The sequence below is a fragment of the Molossus molossus genome, unplaced genomic scaffold, assembly GCF_014108415.1.
Source record: "Molossus molossus isolate mMolMol1 unplaced genomic scaffold, mMolMol1.p scaffold_m16_p_15, whole genome shotgun sequence".
Taxonomy (NCBI): Eukaryota; Metazoa; Chordata; class Mammalia; order Chiroptera; family Molossidae; genus Molossus; species Molossus molossus.
In genome coordinates, this window is record NW_023425350.1 from 73679439 (window position 1) to 73702552 (window position 23114).

General features: G+C 37.1%; 1 protein-coding gene across 3 annotated transcripts in view; it reads left to right on the forward strand.

Annotated features, from left to right (window-relative positions):
* Positions 1-23114, forward strand: part of MGAT4A (alpha-1,3-mannosyl-glycoprotein 4-beta-N-acetylglucosaminyltransferase A) — a 118090-nt gene that overhangs the window by 66903 nt on the left and 28073 nt on the right. For 2 of the 3 annotated variants that reach the window (XR_004959641.1, XM_036262169.1), the window contains exons 3-6: positions 2290-2457; positions 4424-4564; positions 17805-17938; positions 18128-18157. Coding sequence is in view for 2 of the 3 variants with exons in the window: in XM_036262169.1 (XP_036118062.1) it covers positions 2290-2457; positions 4424-4564; positions 17805-17938; positions 18128-18157 (473 nt within the window). In the remaining variant the exon portion in view is untranslated. The remainder of the gene's footprint in view (positions 1-2289; positions 2458-4423; positions 4565-17804; positions 17939-18127; positions 18158-23114) is intronic. The other variant, XM_036262170.1, reaches the window with a different exon arrangement.

The window sequence follows — 23114 nt, forward strand, 5'->3', positions numbered from 1 at the left end:
AGTTCATTGAGCATCCTTATAAGCAAGCAGTGTTTTGAATTCTGTATCTGTTAGGTTGCTTATCTCTATTTTACTTAGTTCTTTTCCTGTTCTTTCATTTGAAACCTATTTCTTTGTCTCCTCATTTTGGCTGCCTCCCTGTATTTGTTTCTATGTATTACTTAACGAGAAGTATGGGGCTAGCTGAGACCAGATGCTGCTTGTTTGAAAGAATTTAGGAAAACCTGAAGCATGATCTGAAACAGGCCAATCCTATGGTCAAGCAACTGGCAGCAGCTTGGGTGGGGCGGGGCTTCAGGGAATCACCAGGGAGGGGCAAAGAGTGTGAGCCAAGTTGCTGGAGTCCCAAATATGACTGGGTGTCTGCTGCCCCAGGAAAGGGCTCACCAAAGTAACAAAGACCTCTGACAGCAGGTCTGTCCAAGAGAAAGCTGCCTCTCCATTCCTCGCTCCAATGCCAAACAACTCAGTTCTTCCCCATATGTCTCTGGTGCCTTTCAAGCTACCTCCCCCACACTGAAGCCTGGAGGGTGCAAGTCTGAGTGCCCTTTAAGAGGAGGTGCCTCGGTCTCCAGCTGCCTCAGCCTCCCTCAGCCTCAGTTCCCCCTGGTTTTTCCAGCCAGAAGTTATGGGACTTCTCTTCCTGGCTCTGGAACCCTGAGCTGGGCACCTGGTGTGGGACTGGGACCCCTCAGTCCTGAGGGAGGACTTTCCCAGACGAGGTGTCCTAATTTTTTTCCGCCACACGTGGGTGTGGGACCAGCCCGTAGCGCCTCCACCCCTCCTACCAGTCTTGATGCGGCTGCTTCTTTAATTTCATAATTGTAGGACTTCCATTCAACTTGATTTCAGACGGTTTTGAATGATGGATGTTCTGTAGTTTAGTTGTACTTTGATGTGGTTGTGGGAGGACACGATACCACGTTTACCTACGCTGCCATCTTGACTGGATGACCAGATTTAGTTTTCATACGTCTTGTTTCTTATTGACTCTGTGCTAGAATAAAGCAGATATTATAATAATACATTTTTTAAAATGTCTTTCTAAGATGTGTTTAATTTAGGTGTCAATATAGTAGCTTTGGATTATCTAGTTTGATATAGAAGTTGAAACTTATTGTTCTGGTTTCTTTTAGTTTAATGAGGTTGTGGAAATTGCTGATAGTACTGCCATAGCCTCAACTACCTTTCAGCAGTGGTGATCAAGATAAATGAATGTTTTTTCTTTTTCTACCATCTCTTAGATTTTGGTGTCCGGTTCTGTCCCTGGGTCTCTTCTCACTGTGCACTTTGTCTTTGGGCTGTCTCCTACTGTTGTTTCAGTGCCTACATTTATCCTCATGAAAATCTACATTAATTTCCCAGACCAGGTTCTCCTGACCTGTGATTCTCTCAAATTATAATGAATGGCCTTTTAACTAGGGTCATCTAACATTTACCTGATGGAGTTTTTAGGGATCCAGGAATTTGACCAAAGTTGGGCCTAGGGACATCTTTGCAGAATAGGAAGTACAGAGGAAACATTTAGCCTAAATTAATAATTATGCCAAAAAAGATGTTATATTCATTATATTATTATATATATTTACCATCAGTCTCAATGCCTCATTTCTCTATCTTCTTTATACTCTTTATTAGTTATTTGTACCTTTTGAAATGATGTTAGTACTATTCTTGAAGTGTTGATTTTAAAAACTTTTTATCTTTTTCTCCTTATCTTAATTTCTGAAATACTATGAAGAAATTACTCACGTTCTGAAAGATATAAGAGCACATTTAGTTACTGGTGCTAGTTATTTATTTATTTATTTATTTAATTTATTTATTTTTAATTTTTTTGTCCCTGTCCTGCAAGAAAGGAGAGTTATATTAGACTTGGGGGTGAGAGACAGGAGGAGAGGAAGATGGGGGCGGGGCGGGGAGCTAGTTACTGGTGCTTTTTTAAACAATTTTTTCTTTATTGATTTTAGAGAGAGAGGGAGATGGAGAGAGAGACAGAAACATTGATGAGAGAGAACGTCAGTTTGCCACCTCCTTCATGCCTCTCACCCAGGTATCAGGCCCACAACCTGGGCATGTGCCCTGACCAGGAATCAAACCGGTGACCTCTTGGTACATGGGTCGATGCTCAACCACTGAGCCACACCAGACAGGCACTGGTGCTTTTTTATATAACTCATCAGGGCTCCTTTTTATTTTCAGTTCTGTGTCAGTTTTGTTTTATGTTTGTTATTATTATTATTATTATTATTTTAGAAATACACTAATAACTTTTGGGTTTGCTTCTAGAAAAACTGATTGCTTATCAACGAGAATTTCTTGCTTTGAAAGAACGTCTTCGAATTGCTGAACATAGAATCTCACAGCGCTCTTCTGAATTAAATGCCATTGTACAGCAGTTCAGGCGTGTAGGAGCAGAAACAAATGGAAGTAAGGACACACTGAATAAATTTTCAGGTACAAATTATATTTTTAGTTTTATAAAAAGAATATATTTTCAAAGGGTCATGTGAAGTATTTTATTTGAAAGTTGTATAGAGTACCTTATTAGCCAACATTACCCTTTTCAGAGAGAAAAATCACCACAGAAAACTTTCTATTGTAAATTATAAAACAGTTTTTATGAATTGATTTTAAGAGAGTAGTAATGGGTTAAATTTCATTGATAGTAGTGTTTTTATATTTTTAAAATCATATTCAAATTAAGATCAAAATTTAACTTTGCATTTATACATCTTTATGTTTTGATTTGTGTGGACCTCAGATGGACTCTGGAGAATTTTTTAGCTCTTTGGAGCAATTAATGCTCTTAGATTTGACTTATAGGAAAAAAATATAAAATTTTATAATGGGTACTTTTGGAGATATTTGACTTTTTACTCTGAGAGCTTCTGGTCAGAATAAGATGAGTGCCCATCTTCTCTCTGTTTCTGTGCCATTCTTATTCTAATAGTTAAATTGATATATGTGTATAATCAGATTTACATATTATTTCAAATTTACATATTATTTCAAGATGAATATATTTTTATCATTTAGCTTTACCTATTCTAATCCTTTACCATTAATTCCTCTTATACGATTCACTACTTTACCTTATTTTTCAAGTTTTATGCTCATCCTTTTCCCTCCTGATTATAAAATTGTATTATGGCACAGTAACATTTGAATTATGGAATGGTAACCCGGCTGGAGTGGCTCAGTTGGTTGAGCATCATCCTGTGCACCAAAAGTTGCTGGTTTGATTCTTGGTCAGGGCACATACCTGGGTTGTGTGTTCAGTCCCTGGTTGGGGCACCTACAGGAGGCAACCAATTGATTCTTTTCACATCATCTCTCTCTCTCAGTATGTCCTTGGGTGAGGATTAAAAAATAATAATATAAATAAGTGAATAATAAAATTATGGAATGGTATAGCTAATAAAAAGAAATCACCTGTAAGCCTCCTGCCAAGTGATTTCTGTTAACTTTTTTTTGGTTTCTGTCTAGTCTTTTTTTTCATGAATATTTTTTTTTCAAAATTATGATTGTGTGTTATAGCCTTATTTTTGCTTTTCAAATTATGCTATTAGCATTTACTATTATTGAATATTCTTCAAAAATACCATTTCTAATAGCTATATAACTTGTCAGCTAATCATTTACTATAATATATTAAACAATTTTTAATAATTAGGCAAATAGAATTTTCTGGTGGTTTTTCTGTTCTGTGATGAACATCTTTGCATATAAATTGATCACATTTTCTGGTAGCTCTTAAGTTATTTTCATTAGGTTATGACTTTCTTAAAAACAGGATTCATGTGTTTAAAAAAATTTTTTTTTCTTTATTGATTTTAGAGAGAGAGGCAGGGTGAAGGAGAGAGAGAGAGAGAAACATTGATGAGAGAGAATATCAATTGGCTGCCTCCTCCATGCCCCCCACTGGGGGTTGGGCCCACAGCCTGGGCATGTACCCCCAACCAGGAATCAAACGAGTTGACCTCCTGATGAATGGGTAGATCCTCAACCACTGAGTCACACCGGCTGGGCAGGGATCTATGTTTTGATGACTGTTGATTTCTAAACAACATGGCACAGTCGCTGCAACAAAATAGATAATCACTAAATAGTCATTGAATGCATAAAAGTTAAATTTAATTCCTAAAAGGGAAATTATTGAATAATAGGACAGAGATGTTGTAGAGTTTGTGATGTTCTTAATAGCTGAAACATTTATCACATTATCACCAAAATTTAGTATCATTGTTTTATTTTGTTGCAAAAGCATCTTTTCATTTTAAGTGGAGATCTCATTTACCAAAGTATGAAATTAAGAAAGAAATTCTTTAGTTCTAGCTTTAAATGTTACTGCTCTATTTATAAAAGCTGCAACTTGTATAAGTAAGGTGTCCAATGGATTAATTATACTTGTGTGTTTCAGATAATACCCTAAAGCTACTAAAGGAGTTAACAAGCAAAAAATCTCTTCAAGTGCCAAGTATTTATTATCATTTGCCTCATTTATTGCAAAATGAAGGAAGCCTTCAACCTGCTGTGCAGATTGGTAATGGAAGAACAGGAGGTATATTTATTTTGTTTCATATTGTGGTTGTACTGCAAGTATTAATTTGTCTTGGAGTATTACATTGACTGTTAGAAGTCTGGCAGGTCAAAGAATAAAAATTCTTTTTCTGTGCTTAGTAACTTAGGACTCATTCTAAAATTCAAATTGAAAGGAGTTAGACATTTTTCTCCATTGACCAGATTAATAGAGCTGAAAAGGATCATGAGAAATCTAGTTCAAGCCCCATCTCTAGGCATAAAAAATTTTAAATGTCATTTTTAATTTTAAAAATTAAAATTAATTAACTCACATCCAAACCCTCCCACATTTGCAGAGGCAGGATGCTGTCTTCAAGAGGAGATAATTTTTAAAATAGCATGTTCAGACTATGATGTAAGAAATATTTATGATTTAAGAAATATTTTTAGAAGGTACAGGATATACAGACTAAAAATATGTGTAACATACTCAAAAGTATTTTTTTAGAACATTGATCATTAGTTATTTCTGAAGTTTATATTGTATCTCTCCCTTTGATAATCACTATTTAGGTAAGATGCCTTAGCCATTTAGTGCATTTGTTGGTTTAGACTTCATTAATCTTTATTAATAAGAATACCAAAGGAAAGTACAAGTGTTTTTAAAGTCATTTAAAGTTTCAGAATCACTAATAGATTCTTTTGTAGTAGTCTGTTTTTATTTTATGAAGGTGACAATCTCTTCCTTTTGAAGATACCTATTCCATTCCATTTGTTTATAACTTTGTCCATCTGAAATATAATGAAATCTTGGTCATCCAGCTTTTCAGTAGTTAACATTCTTATTAAGCTGACATTATTTTTGAGATATAGAAAAAGCAGACAACTCAGAGAAAAACAAGAAAACCCTCACATTTCTTTCTTTTTTTTTTTTTTGTTATCCTTACCCAAGGACATTTTTCCATTTTTGTTCATATAGAGTAGGAGGAAGAGAGAGGAAGAAAGTAGAGACAGAGAGAGAAACATTGATGTGAAAGGGACACATCGAGTGGCTGCCTCCTGCACAACCCCAACCAAGGCCGGGGATGAATCGCAACAGAGGTACGTGCCCTTGACCGGAATCAAACCCGTGACTCGTTGGTCCATGGGCCGACGCTCTACCTGCTGAACCAAACTGGTCAGGGCTCTCACATTTACTTAAAAAAAAAAACCTTCCCTTCTAAATCATTAGGAAATTGTTCTTAATATTTTTAGAGTCACAGAATCCTTTGGATAGATGAGGAAAGCTGTCAATCTTCTACTTTAAAAATGCACATAGAAAAATAATTTTGTATGTAATTTCTGGGATTTTGTGGGACCCCAAAACCTAGTTAGGGACTTTAGATTAAGAACTTCTGTTTTTTAGATCCAAGAAAAATTGCTTCTTGCTAAAAATTCTGTACTTCAGTGTTCAGATTGATTAAGGAGCAAGACTCAGACCAGCTAAGATAAGCCGTTTTAAGGCTGAAGAGGGAGAAAAGTGCTCCAGGCAGCTACTCCCCCTTTAGAAAAGGGCTGGAATTCTCACATCCAGAATGAAAACTGTCAGCCCATCCCCACCCCACTCCCCCACGTCCAGATCTTCCCACAACATTTTCAGAGAAGCAGGCTGCAGTACATGGACACAGCAACTACAAGTGGGTTAAAAGGGCATCTTGTACACTGGGGTTTCCAGATAGTTAAGAAAATTGACATCATGAATGACTTAATTCTCTAGAAAATGAATTTGTAGAGTAATTATGATTTAAAAATAAAAATAATTTATATTTTAATTTATTGATTGATTTTAGAGAGAGAGAGAGACTTGTTCCATTTATTCACGCATTCTTTGGTTTCATCTTGTGTGTGCTCTGAGGATCAAATTCACAACATTGGTGTATTGGGATGACACTAAACAACTGAGCTATCTGACAAGGGTCAAAAATATGTTTTTATTATTTTTTATTTTATTAAATTTTTTTTCTTTATTGATTTGAGAGAGAGAGGAAGGGAAAGCGAAAGAGAGATAGAAACATCAATGAGAGAGAACATTGACTGGACGCCTTTTGCATGCCGCCAACTGGGGATTTGGCCCACAACCTGGTAATGTGCCCTGACCTGGAATTGAACCGGCGACCTCTTGGAGAAAAATGGATGTGAGAGGGGCACATCGACTGGTTGCCTCCTGCACTACCCTGACCAGGGACAGGGATGAACTGCAACCAAGGTACTTGCCCATGGCCAGAACTGAACCCACGAATCATTGGTCGGCAGGCCGACGATCTACTGCTGAGCCAAACCGGCCAAGGCAATAGCTCTGTCAAATTATAAACACCATGAAGCAGCAGCCTTTCCTATCTTATGACTATATTTTAGATTGTCTAGTACATAATAATATGTTGTAGATACAGTTAATACTTGGAGGAAATACTGGATGATTAATTAGTGGAACAGAGTACTTAGTCCAACTGTTTGGCTCCTTGGTCTACCTTGCTCCTCTCTGAAAGGATGATATGTCTATATTGTTTACATTGCTGATATTGTTTACTTACCCCTTAGAATACATACATTTCTAGATTGCAAGCCATAGAACATTTTATCAAATAGGATCAGGATAGCTGGGTTATGCAGTGGTAACTAATAACCCCAAAATCTCAGTGGTTTAAGTAGTATAGGATTATTTATTTATTTTTTTGCTCAAAGTACATGTCCATCAGGATTGATGGGAACTTTGTGTGTCATTTAGCACTCAGAGATCCAGGCAGCCAGAGCAGTTGCCTTCCTGAATGTTACTGGCTAATCTGCTGAGGAAAAAAGACAACTGAAGGATTTCACCCTGCAGTTCTACAGGGCTCAGCCATGATTTCCACATGGGATGACTCACTGCCTGTTACTAATCACAACCACTCCCACTTTCTCCCTAACTCTAAGGGGGCCAGGATGTACAGTCTTACCTTGTGACCAGAAGGCAGGAAAACTGTATTTTTGTTTTTGTTTTTTGTTTTGTAGTAATTCTGTGAAATAACACAAGCACAGATACTCTAATTCTGTAATGTTAGCTGAAATTAGCATTTTCATTTTTAGTGTTTTTGGAGTCCTTCAGTATCTTGTTTTAAACCAAAGAATTTAAATTTCAGCTCCAAAACAATATATTTGGGGAAAATGGCTTCTGTAAACATACATCTAAACTTAAAACAGAAACAAAACATCCCAAGACTGTGGTAGGGAATAGAGTTTGCATTATAACTTTATACTGTCTGTGTTTTACATACTCCGGGTTGGCATGTATTTTGCTTTTTCCATACACAGAGTCTTTGAACACCATATACGTTAACATTTCTTAGGAATGTTTTGCATCATAGATGCTATAGTTTTAATTCATATTCTAAATATTTAAAATATTTTTAATTTAAATTCTGAGGTAAGTTAAAGTATATGGAAATTTGCTTCCAGGGTATCACATCCTGTCTTTAGGTATCTCAAAACAGTGTGTTGCTCTCAATAAAAGATCCCTCATCCATCCATTTACTCAAGTCATCCTTTAATCCTCCTCTTCCTTTGTCTTTCCAGTCTTAAATGCCATTGGAGAGACAAAATATGTCCTAGCCCTGGCTTGATGGCTTAGTTGGTTGGAGAGTCATCCTGTACACCAAAAGGTTCAATCCTCAGTGGGGTCGTGTTCAGGAGGCAACCAATGTTTTTTCTCTCTCTCCCCCTTCCTCTCTTAAAAGTCCTCTCTCTAAAAAAAGGAAATATGTCCTGACCTGGGCGGTTTGGCTCAGCAGACCAATGAGTCTCGGGTTTGATTCTGATCAAGGGCATGTACCTTGGTTGCAGTTTGTCTCGGCCTGGTCAGGATCATGCAGGAGGCAACCAGTCGATATGTCCCTCTCAAGTCAATGTTTCTCTCTCTCTCCCTCCCTCTCTTCCACCCTCTCTCCCATTCTAGCTGAAGAATATAGAAAAATATTTTCAGGTGAGGATTAAAAAAAAAAAAGGGAATATGTCCTAAATCCATCCACTCATCTCCATTTTTAAATACCCTTATTCAAACTACCATCTTTTCCTTTGATTACTGCAGTAACTTCCTGATTTCCCCAAAATGCTTTTACTCTTAACACTTCTGTATCTATTCTCCACAAAATTTGGGAAACTTTTAAAATTAATGAAGTGGATAATGTCACTCTCCTACTTACAAATTTATAATAGCTTTCTTTTTTTTTATTAATTAATTAATTTTTGTTACAGATATTTCTCCTCCCCCCCCCACTGATCCCCCCCCCCATTTCCTCCCTGCCCTATCCCCAGCTTTGTTGTCCATGTCCATTGTTCATGCATACATGCATATAAGTTCTGTGCTTTACCTCTCCCCCATCACCCCCTCTTCTGGGGATTGTCAGTCTGTACCCCACTTCCACGTCTCTGGGACTACCCCATTCCTCAGACTGTTACGTTTATTATATTCCAAAATAAGTGAGATCATATGATACTTGTCTTTCTCTGTTTGGCTTGATACGTTCCAGGTCCCTCCATGTAGTCTCAAAGGATAAGAGATCTTTCTTTCTTACAGCTGCGTAGTACTCCATTGTGTATATGTACCATGGCTTTTTTATCCATTCGTCTACTGATGGACACTTGGGCTGTTTCCAGATCTTAGCTATTGTAAATGGTGCTGCTACAAACATGGGGGTACATATATTCTTTCTGATTGGTGTTTCAGACTTCTTATGGTATATTCCTAGAAGCGGGATCACTGGGTCATATGGAAGTTCAATTTTTAATTTTTTGAGGTAACACCATATTGTTTTCCATAGTGGCTGCACCAGTCTGCATTCCCACCAGCAGTGTACTAGAGTCCCCTTTTCTCCACACCCTCACCAACTCTTGTTGTTTGATGATTTGTTGATGGCGGCCATTCTGACAGGTGTGAGGTGATACCTCATTGTTGTTTTAATTTGCATCTCTCTAATGATTAGTGATGTTGAGCATTTCTTCATATGTCTCTTAGTCATTTGTATGTCCTCTTTGGAGAGGTGTCTATTTAGTTCCTCTGCCCATTTTTAAATTGGGTTCTTTGTCTTCCTTTCGTTGAGTTGTATGAGCACTCTATATATATATATTGGAAATTAACCCCTTATCTGATATAGCATTGGCAATTATGCTCTCCCATACAGTGGGTAGCCTTTCCGTTTTGATGATTGTATCTTTTGCTGTGCAGAAGCTTTTGAGTTTGATGTAGTCCCATGTGTTCATTTTCTACTTTGTTTCTGTTGCCTTAGGTGATGTATCAGTGAAAATTCTGCTGCGTATGATGTCTGAAATTTTGTTGCCTACAGTTTCTTCTAGGATTTTTATGGATTCATGAGTCACATTTAAGTCTTTTATCCATTTTGAGTTTATATTTGTGTATGGTGTAAGTTGATGGTCTAGTTTCATTTTTCTGCATGTAGCTGTCCAATTTTTCCAACACCATTTATTAAAGAGGCTATCCTTACTCCACTGTATGCTCTTGTCACCTTTGTCAAATATTAATTGAGCATATTGCCTTGGGTCCATTTCTGAGTTCTCTGTTCTGTTCCACTGGTCTATATGCCTGTTCTTGTGCCAATACCAGACTGTTTTGATTACAGTGGCTTTGTAACATAACCTGAAATCTGGTAATGTGATCCCTCCAATTTTGTTCCTCTTTTTCAAGATTGCTGTGGCTATTTGGGTCTATTTTGGTTCCATATGAACTTTTGAAGTACTTGTTCTACTTCTGTGAAGTATGCCGTTGGTATTTTGATGGGGATTGCAATGAATCTATAGATTGCTTTGGGTAATATGGACATTTTAATGATGTTACTTCTTCCAATCCATGAACAGGGTATGTGCTTCCACTTTTTTTATATCTTCCTCTATTTCTTTTTTTCAATGACCTGTAGTTTTTTGCGAATAGGTCCTTTATTTCGTTGGTTAGGTTTATTCCTAGGTATCTTAATTTTTTTACCGCAATGGTAAATGAGATTGTTTTCTTAGTTTCTCTTTCTGTGAGTTCATCATTGGTGTATAAGAATGTCATAGATTTCTTGACATTAATTTTGTATCCTGCTACTTTTCCAAATTCATTTATTTTGTAAATTATCTAGTAAATTTTTGATGGAGTCTTTGGGGTTTTCTATGTATAGTATCATGTCATCTGCAAATAATGACAGTTTCACTTCCTCTTTCCAATTTGGATCCCTTTTATTTTTTCTTCCTGTCTGATTGCTGTGGCTAAGAGTTCCAATACTATGTTAAATAAGAGTGGTGAAAGGGGCATCCCTGTGTTGTTCCTGTTCTTAAGGGAAATGTTTTTAGCTTTTGCCCATTGAGTATGATGTTGGCTGTAGGTCTTTCATATGTGCCTTTATTATGATGAGATATGATCCCTCTATTCCCACATTGCTGAGCGTTTTTATCAGAAATGGATGCTGGATTTTGTCGAATGTTTTTTCAGCATCTATTGATATGATCATGTGGTTTTTATTCTTCATTTTATTTATTTGGTGTATCACGTTTATTGATTTGTGAATATTGTACCAGCCTGGCATCCCTGGGATGAACCCCACTTGGTCACAGTGGATACTTTTTTTGGTGTATTGCTGGATCCAATTTGCTAGTATTTTGTTCAGGATTTTGGCATCTATGTTCATCAGGGATATTGGCCTGTAGTTTTCTTTCTTTGTAGTGTCTTTTTCTGGTTTTGGAATTAGAATTATGCTGGCTTCATAAAACGAGTTTGGAAGTCTTCCTTATTCTTGAATTTTTTGAAATAGTTTGAGGAGAATGGGTGTTAGTTCTTCTTTGAATGTTCGGTAAAACTCCCCTGTGAAGCTATCCGGGCCTGAGCTTTTGTTTGCTGGGAGAGTCTTCATTACATCTTCAATTTCTTCTGTTGTTATTGGTCTGTTCAAGTTTTCTAGCTCTTCCTGGTCCAGTTTTGGGAGACTATGTGTTTCTAGAAATTTGTCCATTTCGCTTAGATTGTCAAATTTGTTGCCATATTGTTGTTCATAGTAGTTGTTAACGATCTTTTGTATTTCCGTGGTGTTGGGTGTTACTTCTCCTCTTTCATTTCTGATTTTGTGTATTTGGGTTCTCTCTCTTTGTTTCTTGGTGAGTCTACCTAAGGGTCCATCGATCTTGTTTATCTTTTCGAAAAACCAGCTCTTTGTTTCATTGATCCTTTGAATTGTTTTTTTGGTCTCTATGTTGTTTATTTCTGCTCTGATCTTTATTATTTCCTTCCTTCTACTTGTTCTGGGGTTTTCTTTTTGTTTGCTCTCTAGTTCTTTAAGTTGTGAGGTTAGGTAGTCTATTAGAGATTTTTCTTGTTTTTTGAGATAGGGCTATAGTGCTATGAACTTCCCTCTCAGAACTGTTTTCACTGCATCCCATAGATTTTGTGTTGTTGTGTGTTCATTTTCATTGGTTTCCAGGAAGTTTTTGATTTCTTCCTTGATCTCCTCAGTAACCCATTTATTGTTTAATAACATGCTATTTAGCTTCCATGTGTTCTACGGTCTTTGCATGTTCTTGTTGCACTTGATTTCTAGTTTTATGCCATTCTGCTCTGAGAAGATGCTTGATATGATTTCAGTCTTCTTGGACTTGTAGAGACTTAGACCACATGTTAGGACACAAACTATCTTTGAGAATGTCCCATGTGCACTTGAGAATAATGTCAATTCTGAGTTTTGGGGTGTAATTCTCTGTAGATATATTTAAATCCATTTGGTATAGTGCTTCATTTCAAGTCTCCGTTTTCTTGCTAATTTTTTGTCTAGAGGATCTAGCCAGTGATTTCATCGGGGTGTTGAAGTCCCCTGCTATGATTGTATTGCTATCGATTTCTCCTTTGAAGTCCTCCAAAAGATTTTTAATATGTGTTGGTGCTCCTATATTGGGTGCATATATGTTTATCAAGGTTATATCTTCCTGTTAGATTCTTTCAATATAATGTAGTGGCCTTCTTTGTCTCTAGTTATGGACTTCATTTTGAAATTCATTTTATCAGATAAGTATTGCTACCCCAGCTTTTTTTTCTTTTCGTTTGCTTGGAAGATTTTTTTTTTCCATCCCTTCACTTTCAACCTATGTGAGTCTTTTGTTGTGAGGTGGGTCTCTTGTAAACAACATATAGATGAGTCATGCTTTCTTATCCAATCAGCTACTCTGTGTCTTTTTATCGGAGCTTTCAATCCATTTACATTTAAGGTGATTATTGATATGTACTTATTTATTGCCATTTTTGTTTAGTGTGGTTATATTTTTCTTCCTATTTCCCCTGCTAATTACAGCAGTCCTTTTAACATTTCTTGCAGTGCTGGTTTGGTGCCAATGTATTCCCTTAGCCTTTTTTTGTCTGAGAAGCTCTTTATTTGACCTTCTATTTTGAATGACAGCCTTGCTGGGTGGAGTAGTCTTGGATTCAGATTATTGTTTTTCATGACCTTGATTACCTCATGCCATTCTCTTCTGGTCTGTAGTGTTTCTGTTGAGAAGTCAGCTGAGAGCCTTATGGGGTTTCCTTTGTAGGTAACCTGTTGCTTGTCTCTTGCTGCTTTTAGGATTCTCTCTTTGTCTTTAATTTTTGGCACTTTGATTACTATATGTTTTGGTGTGGTCCTGTTTGGGTTCTTCTTATTTGGGGGTCTTTGTGCTTCTTGAACTTGAATGCCTTCTTCCTTCACCAAATTAGGGAAGTTTTCTGTCAGTATTTCTTCAAATATTTTCTCTAACCCTTGCTCATTTTCTTCTTCTTTGGGGACTCCTATGATGTGAATGTTATTACGTTTCCAGTTGTCCCACAGTTCTCTTAAGCTGTTTTCCTGTTTTTTAATTATTTTTTCCTTTTGGTTTTCTGATTGGTTAATTTTTTCTATCCTATCTTCTAATTCATTGATCCGGTCCTCAGCTTTCTCTACTCTGCTATTTAGACTTTCCAATGTGTTTTTTATTTCTGATATGTCATTCTTCATTTCTTCTTGGTGGTTTTTAATTTCCAACTGGTTGATTTTCAACATTTCTATGTCTTTACTCATGGTTCTCATGTCCTTACTTATGCTGTTGAGCTTCCTCAAGATCATGGCTCTTAATTCTAGTTTTGTTAACTTGCTTAACTGCACCTCATTTATCTCATCTTTGGTAGAGGTTTCTTGTTCTTTCATTTGACTTTTGTTTCTGTTTTTCACCATTTTGGCTATCACAGTGGGCTTTGGAGGCTGCCAAATTTTCACTGTGAGTGTTGGAGTTCTGCTGTTTGTGGCTCCCTCTCCTGGGTTTGGATGAGGCAGGGAGGACCCACTTTAAACACCACTGTCAAGTCTTAAGTTTCCTGGTTAGAGTTGTTAGCCCAGGGAATGGTAGTTATCCTCTAGCTTTTTTGCCTGGAGGCTATTAGTAGCGGTCACCTGAAGAACCTTGGTTTCTGAGTTGAATGAAAAACTTCCTCAGGTGCTCAGTGTAAGAGGATTTCCCGAGGGTAGGGTAGATGCTGGTTGGTAATGGGCCTCAATTAGCTTTTCAATGGCCACTGGGTAGGGTTGAATCTCCGAGGGAGGGTCCGCTGCCTCTCTCCAGGGCCCTGGGTAGGAGTAAGATGACCACAGTCCTGCGTGGCTGCACTCAGCAAAAGCTCTGAGCACCCTCTAAATCCAGAGTGTCCCCACACAGTTCCAGTCCAGTGTGCCTTCCCTCTGCCGGAGTCCAAGGTGAGTGGCTGCTGCCAATTTAGCCTCTGTCCGGGCTCTGCGCCATGGAGTCGTCTGGAACTTTATCCCGAGGGCACGCTCCCAGCTAAGGGTGGCCAAGGCTGTGGCAGTTCCCAGCTCAGGGCGTAACACCCAGCCGAGGGAGCCGTAGGTCCCAGCCGGGGCCGCCTGCCCCAGCCGAGGCTGCAGCAGGTCCCAACCGAGGCTGCTGCGGATCGCGGGCTCCCAGCCCCCTCTCGCGTACTTGCAAGCCTACCAGGATTGAGTTAGTGTCCCTGGTTATGTGGTCCTCCAAGCTGCCTTTCGGTTGACCCTTCCTGACAATTTGTCTTTATTTTCATTGTAATTCCAGTTTGGTCCTGGGAGATGGTTTGTGTAGCTTCCATTCACTCCGCTGCCTTTTTTTTCCCAGTATAATGGCTTTCTCTTACTCAGAATTAAAACTAAATTGAAAGTTTTATGTGAAATGACCCCCAACTAATGCTATGAATCTAGGTTCATTCTGCTTTAGATATATTCTTTTCTTAGCTGTTTCTTAACTATGTTAAGATCATTATCTCTTTAGGGCCTTATTGTTTCTTCTGCTGGAATGTTCCTCCTCATCATTAATTATCAACTCAGTTTATGCCAGAGAGGCCTTCCTTTACCCTCACTATCCCTCCCCTTACCCACTCTTTCTAATATTGCCTTATTTATTTATTTATTTATTTCAGTCCTCACCCAGGATATTTTTCAGTTGATTTTTATTTATTTATTTATTTTTATACTCACCCGAGGACATTTTTTGTTCAGATAGAGTGGGAGGGAGAGAGAGGAAGAGACAGAAAGAGAGAAACATCAACGTGAAAGGGACACATTGAGTGACTGCCTCCTGCATGACCCAACCAGGGTCGGGGACAAACTGCAACCAAGGTACGTGCCCTTAGTGGGAACCGAACCCTGGTCTCTCTGGACCACAGGCCGACGCTCTAACTGCTCAGCCATACTGGCCAGAGCTTTCTATTGATTTTTAGAGTGGGAGGGAGGAAGGGAGAGAAAGAGGGAGAGAAACATTGGTGTAAGAAAGATACATCAATTAGTTGCCTCCCACATGACCCTGACAGGGGCCGGCGATCGAACCTTCAACCAAGGCATGTGCCCTTAACTGGTAATCGAACCTGCAGCTCTTTGGTCTGCAGGCTGTTGCTCTAATCACTAAGCTAAACCGGCCAAGGGGAGTATTGCCACATTTTAATTTGTATAGTACATGTTACCCTCTAAGACTGTATTATTTTATCTTCTCCTCTCTTCTAGAATGTAAGTTCCATGAGGGTAGGGACCTTATCTATCCTGTTCACTATTATATCCCTGTCACATAGAGTAATGCCTTACATTTAGTAGGTCTTAACTAAATATATTTGAAAGAAATATAGCAAATCTCTTTTTGAGCCCTTGAAAACTCTTGTCCCAAAATGGAAGAGAGAAATGGGAAACTTTGGGGAAGTCCCTTAAATTATTTGGTCTTATAATTTTTATCTGTAGAATCATGGCGGTAGATTCGTTGATTCATGAATTCTAGCTTTAGAATTCTATAAATTGTAAGTATTTTGTAGTATCTCTAATAAATTGTTAAAACTTAATTATTTTTAAAATTTGTAAAGTATTTCTCTACTGATATTTAACAGGCAGGATACTAAGAGTTCTTAAAAGATGATATTTTTTAAAACTTTCTGGGAAATATAGTCCTACTGTAACACAGTATATATACATTTTTAAAAATTATTGTACTATGCAGAATGGTACAGTAAACTGAGAAAAATGGGATTAGGATTACACCACTCATTAACTTGGTCAGTTGCACATTAAAGAAGATAAGAACCTAATAAAAATGGTAGCACAATTTTACACACATTGAATGACTAATAAATAGAAAATTACACAATAAATACATTACTCTACCTTGAAAGAGATCTGAAGTTTATATGTTAAAATGGGTTTCAGAAGGACTGCAGCTTGGCTGCTTTTGAGAAGTGGATAGGAAGGTTCTCTGAAATCGGACAGTAAGTTGTAACGCCAGATTTGGATAGATGTGGTTCATAGTGTGCAGTGAGCTGAGGCAGCTGGTAGCTCAACTGGTAGTGTGTGCATTTTGTGTATTTCTGCATAGCTCTGTTCAGTTTTCTGAACTCTGTTCCAGTAAGTGCAGTTTTCTACATTCACCTAGTGAGTGTTTTTCCCAGAACAGAAATTGCAATAAGTAAATATGAAATGTATGTTATGCTGAAATGGTTCCCTAATATATTGATCACACATAGGGACAAATTTGTATTTCAAAACAAGCATAATAGTAGAACTGAAATTTTAGACTTAAAGAAGTTATATAAATAGTAGTTTCCATTATAGCTCACCTAGTTCCTCTAAATGTTTATTATTCCATATGTAATCATAGTACCATGATCAAAACCAGAAAATAAACATTGATGTTATACTGTTAATTAACTTCAATCTTATTCAGATATTGCCTTTTTTTTTTTCATTAGTATTTTTCTGTTTCAGGATCCAGCTCAGGATCTCTTATTTCACCCAATTATCATCATGTCTCCTTAGTCTTCCTCAGGGGACAGACAGTTCCTTAATCTTTCTTCTCTTTCCTGATTTTTACGCCTCAGAGAGTACTAGCCAATGAGTTATTTTGTGGAGTATTCCCCTAATTTGGATGTCTTATGTCTCTTCATGGTTAGGTTGAGGTTATTCATTTTTGGCAAGGAAACCACAGAAGGGATATCATGTTCTTCTTAATGCATCATATACATGAGATTTGGGACATTAATTTTTTCTCTCTCAATTTACCATCCTTGTGGTGCTATCCAACTTGATTGGAATTTTATTTTGTATTCTCTTTTATTATTATTGTTATTATTTAAATTTATGTTTATTGAAAGTATTCAGATGTCCCCCTTTGACACCCTCCTCCCACCCGCCCACCTTCACCACACTGTTGTCTGTGTCCATTGGTTATGCATATATGCATCTAAGATCTTTAGTTTATCTCTTTCTGCCCCCTCACTCCCCTTCCCTCTGAGGTTTGCCATTCTGTTCCCTACTTCCATGTCTCTGGATCTGTTTTGTTCATTATATTCCACAAATAAGTGAGATCATGTGACCTTTGTCTTTCTCTGACTGGCTTATTTCACTTAGAACGGTGCTTGCTCTCCAGGTCCCTCCATGTGCTCAGTGTTTCTAAGGTTTCGTTGTATAATTAAATTTGTTGTTTATGCTTTATAATCTTTTAAATGTTAGGTTTAATATCCTTCATTTTTATTCTTTGACATTTCTTTTCTTATGGATGAACCCTGTGGAAAAGAATTACAGTATTATGGGTATGCCTTTATATCCTTTGGTTATTTTTTTTTTTCTGAAATGTAGTATAATTTGATCCCTCAAGTATTTTTATCAATTTGAGAGGGTTTAATACTTTTGAAGTAGTGGTGTTTTTCTATATTGTCTTCATAAAATCTTTTTATATAATTACTATCATTTTTTTTTCAGTTTCAATAGTAATGGGAATTCCCACTGTGAAGAGAGAAGTTAAATCTTACCTCATAGAAACTCTTCATTCCCTTATTGATAATTTGTATCCTGAAGAGAAGTTGGACTGTGTAATAGTAGTCTTCATAGGAGAGGTAATTATTTAATTATTGTTATTTTTTACCAAATATAATCTATAAGAGTTGAAACTATAATTTAATATTTGAATATACTTTCATGAGCATTTTTTAAAAATGTGATGAGTAAAGGTTAGGTAATGTATTCTACCCAATAGTTAAATTTAAGTCTAACTTGTTATGTTTGTCTTAACTTCTCTCCTGCAGCTACAATCCCAGAAGAGTCATCTGTTTTCAGTAGGTTAATACAAATATGCAGTTTTAGCAAGAATAAGATGACATCTTTTAAAAGGATCACTCTGGTTGCTTTTGACAGGGCAGAAACATGGAGACTACTTAGAAAACTGTTGCAATAATCCAGTAGTCTTGGAATAGGGTAATCATGGAGGTGGGATGAGTAGTAGTCAAATTATGAACATAGTTTGAACTGAATGGGTTCTGATAAAAAATGATTTGAGAAATATTTCTGTAGCATCAACAAACTATTTAGGAGAAGGAAAGAAATGCTATAGTCGATATATTGAAAACAAAGAAGTGGTCTTTTTCTTTCCTTTCTCATCTGTCTTTTTAACTTCTTCCATTTTACTCATCTTTCAACAGGTTGACCATTTTAGAAACTCGCAAAGATAGTTATATTTGTTAGCCTCATCTGCATTAAATTACAGTATCAGAAAATGAAGCATTAGGTAGGAAGAAATAGCTTTCTCTTGGACCCCAAGGAAATAAAATTTCTTATGAGCTGTCAGTCCTATACTCAACTATGCCTGTCCATTTAGTCTTTTTTTCCCCAAAATTTATTTTTAAATTCTCACCTGAGGATATTTTTTTTATTGATTTTTAGAGAATGTGGAAATGGGGGAGGGATGGAGAGGGAGAGAGAGAGAGAGAGAAACATGATATGCGAGAGACACATTGTGCCTTGACCAGGCCAGGAATCAAATCTGCAACCCAGGTATGTGCCCTTGACTGGGAATTGAACCCGAGATTCTTTGGTGCATTGGTTGACACTCTAACCACTGAGATACATTGCCCAGGGCTATTTAGTTCTTTTGATTTGTCACTTGTATACATTATCTTCCTGGAATTCTTATTGGTTCCATGTTATATAAAATGATATCAGTTTCCAGCCATGATGGATTGGACTTACTTCCTGCTGTCAATAACTAGAAAGCTGACAAAATATATGATTCAGTTGTTCTCAGACACTGGACAGCAGGCTATGCAGGATCTGATTCCCTGAGAGAGGAAAATAAATGCAATGGGCAACATGATTGCCCCAGCTTTCTTCCAGGAGACACATTTCAGAACACATTGCAGGAAGGGGAAATCTAAAGTGAGCAGCTGGAAATTGCAGAACAGACTTCCAGAAAGGAGCATGCTATACAGAAAATGATGGTGCCTTTGAATCTTTGTTGTATTGGGCCACACATGCATAGAAAAAGAATGATCAGGGAGCTGTAAGCTGAACAGTTCCCATTGCTCACAGGATGAGGTCTGATCAGCCAGAACGGCATATCTTTGGTAATTACATGGGGTATTCAGTGGGGCCTCCAGAGGGGTCAACACCTTAGTAGTAGGACTGATTTGTCCTTGAATTGGTGATTCTAGACCTACCCCAGCAAAGTTTAGAAAGAGGCCTGTAACGATCAACTGATCCACAAATAACAGCCTGCTAGAATAAAGCTCAACGCTTTTTAAAAGAAGACAACAAAATCAGGACACTACAGTGTAGCATTTATAATGTCCAATATCATAATTGTTAGAGTGCCAAGAAGCAAAAAATATATATATATCTATAACTAGAATAAAATTTAGCCAATAGAAATAAATCTAGAAATGATAGAATAGATACAACTGGTAGATAAGGAAAATAAAACAGCTGTTAATAAATATTTTCAAGTATTTAAAAGAAACACAATAAGAAATGGAATAGAAGCTATATAAAAGAATCAAATGGAACATAAAACAATGAAAATTATAATACCTGAAATTAAAAATTCACTGCAAGATCTTAATAACAGATGAGACACAACAGAAGAAGAGGTCACTGAATTTAAAGAATAACAATAGAATCTATCCAAAATAAAATATATAGAGAAAAAGACCAAAAAAAAAAAATGTGCTGGAGAGAAACCTTTTTTTTTTTTTTTTTTGGTGAATTATCCTACATTTAATTAACACTACTAAGAGTTCATGCTACATACAACCTCATAACACCCAGGTGTGTAGGCACCTGTAAAAGGGAGGCACTCCAATCTCTATCCCTTCTATAGGAGGGCAACCTGATAGCCCATTCACAGTGCTCGCTTGTCTGGCCTCCTGCTACGTCCTAGGCTGTGGACTGTTGACCAGTGGGCTTCTAAGACCTAAGCAAGTCCTTTCATGATTTTGTTTAAGATTTCAAGTGCAGTTTGTTTCAGTACTTAACAGCATAGAGAAGGCTCAAATAATGCTATTCATCTAATGATATAAAGTTACAAGAGGTTATTTAGAAGGCAACCATCAAAGGTGGTGGATATCTTTATTTTTATGGCCTCTTCCCCAAGACCACTTTATAAGCTCTTTGTCTAATTCAGCCTCTCTCACCAGGATACATCCAATATAGCAGTGCCTTCTAAGCTTCTCTGCTCAGCATCCCATTGATCATGTGCTCCCAATTTGTATATATGTCATATATTAACAAATTACATATGTGTACTATTAGTAGCATGTTATACCACTTAAAATATATCAAAAATAAATATCAAAAATAAAAAATTTACAGTCTGATATATTCCAGACTTGCACACATCCTGTCTCTGGGCAGAGGCAAAGCCCTAATTAACATGTTAGTTAACCTACAGTATTCTTCTTAGTGTTTTCTATTTTTGTAGATTTGATGAAGTAGATATCAGATGTAGGATTAAATGTCAAATCTTTAGACTAGAGACTTTCTTTGTCCTGTTCAAATAAGTCATCTCTGTTTTTCTCTATTATTGCATACTGTTTTTATAGCACTTAATAAATATTCAATTATATATTTATATATGATTTTTTATAGACTGCATCTTCCGCTAGTTTTAAATTTCACAATGCAGAGATCTTGTCTGTTTAATTACTAATCTATATGCAGAGCGCATATACATATGTGTGTGTGTGGTGTGTGTGTATATATATATGTATATATATATGTAGGCACTGAGTAAATATTTGTGGAGTGGAATGACTGGAAAGAAGCCCTGGCCAGTTTGGCTCAGTAGTTAGAGTGTCGGCCTGCAGACCAAATGGTCGTGAGTTTGATTCCTGGTCAAGGGCATGTATCTGGGTTGCAGGTTTGGTCCCCAGCCCCAGTGTGTGGGAGGCAGCTAATCGATATGTCTCTCTCACATTGATGTTTCTCTTCTCCTTCCTTCACTCCTTCACTCCTTCCCTCCTTCCCTTCCTCTCTTTCTTCTACTCTTATCTAAAAAAATCTATGGAAAAATATCCTTAGGTGAGAATTAACCAAGAAAAAAAAAAGACTAGAAAGAAAATAGTAAGTTTACATATAAAGGATATTTTTTAAAACCAGTTTTTTTGTTTTTTTTTAATCCTCACCCGAGGACATTTTTCCATTTTTTGTTCAGATAGAGTGGGAGGGAGAGAGAGAGAGAAACATCAATGTGAAGGGACACATCGAGTGGCTGCTACCTGCACGACCAACCAGGGCCGGGGACAAACTGCAACCGAGGTACGTGCCCTTAGCGGGAACTGAACCCGGGTCTCTCTGTACCGCAGGCCAACGCTCTAACCGCTGAGCCAAACTGGCCAGGGCTAAAACCAGTTTTTATCTTCAAGTTATTTAAAACTTAGTTCTCTTCTATGTTCTCTCTTGATATGGTGCTTAATATTTTTTTCATCTGGGTAACTGTTTTACAGCAGCCTCAAGTCTCTGACATTTGTCACATTTATTTTTTTTTCATAGGAGCTTGCCTACAACTTTGTTTTATTCTTTGGACCATTAGAAATAAATGCTTATAATTTATTTTTTAAAATATATCTGTACTCAGATTTATATTTCACACATTTGCAGTGTTACAGAACACAACAGCTATAGCATATTCCAAAGTGAAGTTAGTTCATATATTGATTGATTTTAATGGAAAGTTTCCCTGAAATCAGTTGACTTTCTTGCAGTTTTCTGACCTTCACGATGTTTCAGAAAGACATATTTCTTTTCAAATGAGACTTTATAAATTATTGATTTAAAATAACAAAGATCGGAAGTTATTATTATTGTTTAATTTACACACTGCTTGCCCTGGCTGGTTTGACTCAGCGGTTAGAGCGTCAACCCATGGACCAGGGAGACCTGGGTTCGGTTCCTGCTAAGGGCATGTACCTCCATTGTGGTTTGTCCCCAGCCCCGGTTGGGGTTGTGTGGGTGGCAGCCACTTGATATGTCTCTCCCACATCGATGTTTCTATCTCTTCCTCCCTCTCTCCCTCCCGCTCTATCTGAAGATAAATGCAAAAATGTCCTCAGTTGAGGATAAAATAAATAAATAATTTATACACTGCTGGTAAAATTGACTCTTAAGCCAAGTATATATATTGATGATGGATTATGTGTATATGAGTATATATTGGTGAATTGTCAATATTAGTGGCTTATTTGAACCTGCTTTTATGCTTCTTAATCTTTTCCTTATATATTATTAAGAGAAGCTGCATGATCTGGTAATCACACAGTTTCTATGCACAATCTGAAATACTTTTCTTAAAAATTTAACTTTATTTCTTTTTGTGTGTGATTCACATAAGATACAATTCACCTATTTAAAGTCAGAGTTGTACAGCCTTCATCTCAATCAATTTTGGAACATTTCATCACTCCAAAAATGCACCCATAGCTATCACCCATTAATACCACTCCCCCAACCCCCAGCCCTAGGCAACCACTAACCTACTTTTCTTTCTCTATAGAGTTTTTTTATTTTGGATATTTTGTATAAGTGCAATCATATAATATATGTTTCTTTGTGACTGGCTCCTTTCACTTAGCGTAATATTTTCAAGGTTCATGCATGGTGTAGTATTATCAGTAATACCTCCTAGTTTTAATATAAAAATATTGAATTTAACTATGAAGAACACTTGATTCTGCAGGGAAAAAAATGCTTTTCTTTTGCTATGTGTGCCCACTTTCCTTTCCACCTATCCCAAGCATACTGTTT